The 4,268-nt window shown below is 39.6% G+C and overlaps 1 protein-coding gene across 1 annotated transcript; it reads right to left on the reverse strand.

Annotated features, from left to right (window-relative positions):
- Positions 1-2,159: 2,159 nt before the first annotated feature.
- On the reverse strand, positions 2,160-3,346 carry LOC115962602 (uncharacterized protein At4g22758-like). The gene is made up of 2 exons (XM_031081468.1): positions 2,672-3,346; positions 2,160-2,551 (listed from the first exon to the last, which is right to left on the reverse strand). The coding sequence occupies exons 1-2, from the start codon at positions 3,069-3,071 to the stop codon at positions 2,385-2,387; spliced, it is 567 nt and encodes a 188-aa protein (XP_030937328.1). The 5' UTR covers positions 3,072-3,346; the 3' UTR covers positions 2,160-2,384.
- Between the last annotated feature and the right edge of the window lie 922 nt (positions 3,347-4,268).

The raw sequence follows: 4,268 nt of genomic DNA on the forward strand, positions 1-4,268 counted from the left end.
CAAATCTCACTTTAAGAAAAATACTCCACCAATCACATAAATTCATTTAATTAATTTTAATCATTAACCAATCAAAATTAATTTCAATTAATCACACGTGATCGGCTTCACCCCATTCAATGTATGTAGACCGTGAAAACTTGATCTCGTGATATCTTTCAATCCGACGGTTCGATTTGGAAACCGGACATACCATCGCAACCATTAGAATCTCAAGATCATTTTTATGATATGCAATAAATGAATTAATGCATATAATGTAGTCATGATTTTTGGGGTACATGGATGGTCACTCTAATCGTCTTCCTTGATTAAATCATAAGTGCAAAATCGAGTGTCTACACACATCTGATATGAACTGGAAGACGGAGTTCTTCTTCGTCTCTGGTTTTTGGGCTAGGAATCCAGTCGAGGTAGGCAGGGATCCATTTCCTCCCTATACTGGCAAGTTAGGGAACCTTCGTCTAGAAGGTATGCTTCTTTTCTACTCAACGTTTTCTATCTTTTATTATATTCGTCTAACCCCCCTCCCCCTTTTCAGTTTTTAGCTATAAGACGACCTTCTCTAAGCAGATTCTATCTTGAGTGCGTCCATCAGGCTTGTCTCTTCACTAATAGAAGCTGAAAAGAAAGAAAAAACTATCAAAGGTGACCGGTGTGACCCGGCTGAGGACCCTCCGATAGTTAAGTCAGTTTTCTCTCTAGGACACAAGAATGGAAAATAGTGAATGTTTGGAACTTACCTTGGGAGAATAAAATTTATTCCTTTTATAGAGATTTAGACGCGAGTCTGCTTGTTCGGACGCATCACCATCATGGGTAATGTTGGCGGTTGACAAAGAAAATGGGTTACATGGGGAGTCATATGTGGAATTTCTTCCACGTATCATGCAATGTGTCATACTTTTCTCATGTGAGTCTAATGGAGGATTTTCTACAAAACTCACCAAGTATGATTCATTCATCTATGTGCATGTCGTCTGTAGATATACTCGTCTATGGAGAGTTTCCTTCATTGCATGACTTGATCATTCATGTACATGTTTTTATCTCTTCTTTTTCTTGGACGAGCTGATATAATTTTCTCGTGTTTTGGATGGCAACACAAGTACGAATAACCTTTGTATTTATCCCCATCAATCATCATATTTGATTAATATATGTTGTTATTTATTTATTAAAATCATTTGTTTACTAAACATCTTAATTTATTTAACTTTGTATAAACATACAAGATTCCCCCATCATACTCTTTATATACTTTAAAACATACAATACACAAACACACGTAGTAATTGTCTAATTGAAAGGGGGAAATAACAAATTTGTAAAAGAATGTTTTTTCTCTCCAATTATTGTTTTATCCCAATTTGGGATGCTATTATGGAGGGGGCCATGAAAAATCATGGATGCTTAAAGTTTACTTTATCCCCTTTTTTATTTATTATTTTTTTTTTCCTACCTTCACTTTTCCATTAGCATAGTTTCCTTTTCCCCCAACCAAACATATCAGAAGAGATTCATTCCTCTCCTTACTTAAAATTTGCAGGCATTTTGCTACAAAAGCATCCTTGCAAACTTAGTTGCAAAGATGGTTATTACGTTGAGAAATGATTTGATAGCGGAAGTTTAGTGAGTTATTAAAATTACAACTTACATGAAGAGACCAAAACGCTAGAGATTTTTCCTTATTGTCTACTGTAATTAAAAAAAAAAAAAAAAAAAAAAAGGCCTTTAAAATCAAAGACAAATAAGGAGTGTGATTAACTTACAGATAGAGCAATTTGAGGCCTCATCATTAACTAAAAATCCATTACTGGGTTCTAGAAAATTACTACAGCAATGGAGAATGAGAAATAATGCAGTTGACCTGACCTACCTCTCATGTGCACGTTGTGACGTTGATCGTTATGATTCAAATGCTTAAATATTAAGTAAAAAAAAATTATCAAATTAATTCAGAAGATGCAAGAGCCTTTATAATTTAGTGATAGACGTTGATTGATCGTTGTGGTTCAAATGTTTAAATATTAAGTAAAAAAAAGTATCAAATTAATTAAGAAGATGCAACAGTCTTATAATTTAGTGATATTTTGCATCTTCTTTGTTTAAAAAATAAAATAAAATAAAATCCATAAGGAGCATATTGGCCAGAGTAATTGAGGAATAAAAAAAAACTATTTTGGCCAAAGTTTTAACTGTACAAGTTCCAAATCATTAATTATTATGATACAAGGAACAGCAATAAGAAAAGTTGGGAACACCATGAAAATGCCCCAAAATCTAACACACATGACAACTATTTCTGACCTACGGTTTTTTCACACCAATAATTTGAACAAACAAATACTACAAGGCTTATAATCCGCTAAAAAGACAATCAATCACAGCAAGAAATCCATGAACTTGAGCCAAGCAAAGCCAGTCTTTGAATCTTTCTCAGCTTGCGTGGAACACGACGTCGTTACGCCACCGTCCAACGCAGTCCTTTTGTTACACAGGAAAAAGTTCCTCGATCCCAATGCCATCAGCTTCTCCTCTCTGTCCAAACCTGGCCCCACCACATAAAATTTTAATTAATTAATTAATTAATAAAACACACCGCCAACCGTAACCGCACACGTGTCACCAAAAACAACACAATCAACGGCTATTGTTACGAGATTCTTACTTTCTAAGCTGAACTGCGAGTAGTGGAGGTCGAACATGGCCGGATCGGTGGTCGGCAAGATTGGCCGGCGACACTCTTTAGCGTAAATCTTCACTGCGGCGGCGACGAGATCGCCTACCGTCAATTCCGGCGACATGACCACTTGTACGGGGCCGAGACTCCCCTGGATCGTCACGTTCAACAACAACTTCGTCAGCCTCGCCGCCGGTGGCCGTCCTTCCATCGGCGTCGATCCAACTACGTTCTTGTACGATAGCAGTTCCGGCGTCGTATTCGGCCGGCGAAGCTCCGCCGCCATAGTAAGATGACTTTGTCCGTGAAACGACGACGCTCTATGCGCTAGTTTTCCCCTCCGGTTCTTCTCCTCCGGTACTCTACGGTGACTCTTCGAATTCGGCATATAAAGCAAAATAATATACTTACAATTATAAAATTTGAATTTCTTCTTCTTCTTTTTTGGTCTAACACCGGTTACCTCAAGCGCCGGTACCGGAAGAATCTGAGGCGAGGGAAGCCGAGAGCCGGAGAAGAGCTTCTGCTCTCAGGTTCCCAGTCACCAGAAGCTAACATAACCCGAGTGGTTTAACTGTAAATAACAACGAAGACCAATGGCAAAAAGTGACATCAAAAAATAAATTAAGAGGATAGGTTTGATTCGAATGAGCAACCAAAGCTTCTCCCCTCTATGGATTTTATACGGTGACGAAGATTAGGGTCTCTGAGAAAGTGGGCACGATTCTTCTTACAGACTCCACCGGCTATAGCCGGTTTTTGAGAGATTGAGATAGGTTTGATAAACAGGCTAGTGCCGGTTATCCCGATACATGTGTGGCTTGGGTTAATAGTACCGTGATTGGTGAGTGTAAAAAGAGAGTTTTATATGCTAGATCAAAAAAAATTGTGAATTTATTTTACATTCTCACTTAAAAAAAAAAAATCAGGTATGATATTATTTGTGGGGCCCAAATGATTTACGGGCCAGACCCATCTATCTGGGGAAAATCCGAAAGCCCAAGCCGAGGAGGGCTATGGCCCAAGCTCGACAAAATAGCCTGTGGATATCTCCGAGGACGGCTCAGTCCTCGGCAGACCCAAAGTCCCCCCCTGAAGGAAGGGTAAAAACGGTATAGGACCGAAATCAAGGCGAAAGATCTAAAATATCCAGGGAAAGCTGCTCTCACTGCCATTCAATGCTCTGAACCTGACAGATCCGCAGTCTTAGGCTTTTACAACCACCCCCAACGATTTTGAATATGGGCTGATGGGACAAGTATCAATTTTGGAAAGGTTGACCCCATACGTGGGCGAAGGACAGTGGACGCAGGCGAGTATAAAAGGAAAAATAAGTAACCTAAAGAAGGGGTTGGGAAAAATGGCCAAAAACCAGAGCCTCTCAGCCCACCTCCAGGAGAAAGACTCAGGAGTGTAGGAAAACTTAAACTGGTACGAACACCGCGAAAAACCCACCGCCTATCGATCAAGGCCTAGCCTTCCAAACCCACGCTCTACAAATGATGTTGTTAGGGGCCTTTTCACGTGCGAATCCGAAACTGTTATGGTCCGCCACGAATCGCGTCCTTACAATTGGCGCCGTCTG

The sequence above is a fragment of the Quercus lobata genome, chromosome 10, assembly GCF_001633185.2.
Source record: "Quercus lobata isolate SW786 chromosome 10, ValleyOak3.0 Primary Assembly, whole genome shotgun sequence".
NCBI lineage: Eukaryota > Viridiplantae > Streptophyta > Magnoliopsida > Fagales > Fagaceae > Quercus > Quercus lobata.

Coding starts and splice junctions, on each gene's coding strand:
- LOC115962602 (XM_031081468.1), bottom strand. CDS start 3,071: ATGCCGAATTCGAAGAGTCACCGTAGAGTACCGGAGGAGAAGAACCGG. Junction 2,552..2,671: donor CTCGCAGTTCAGCTTAGAAA/GTAAGAATCTCG, acceptor TGGTGGGGCCAG/GTTTGGACAGAGAGGAGAAG.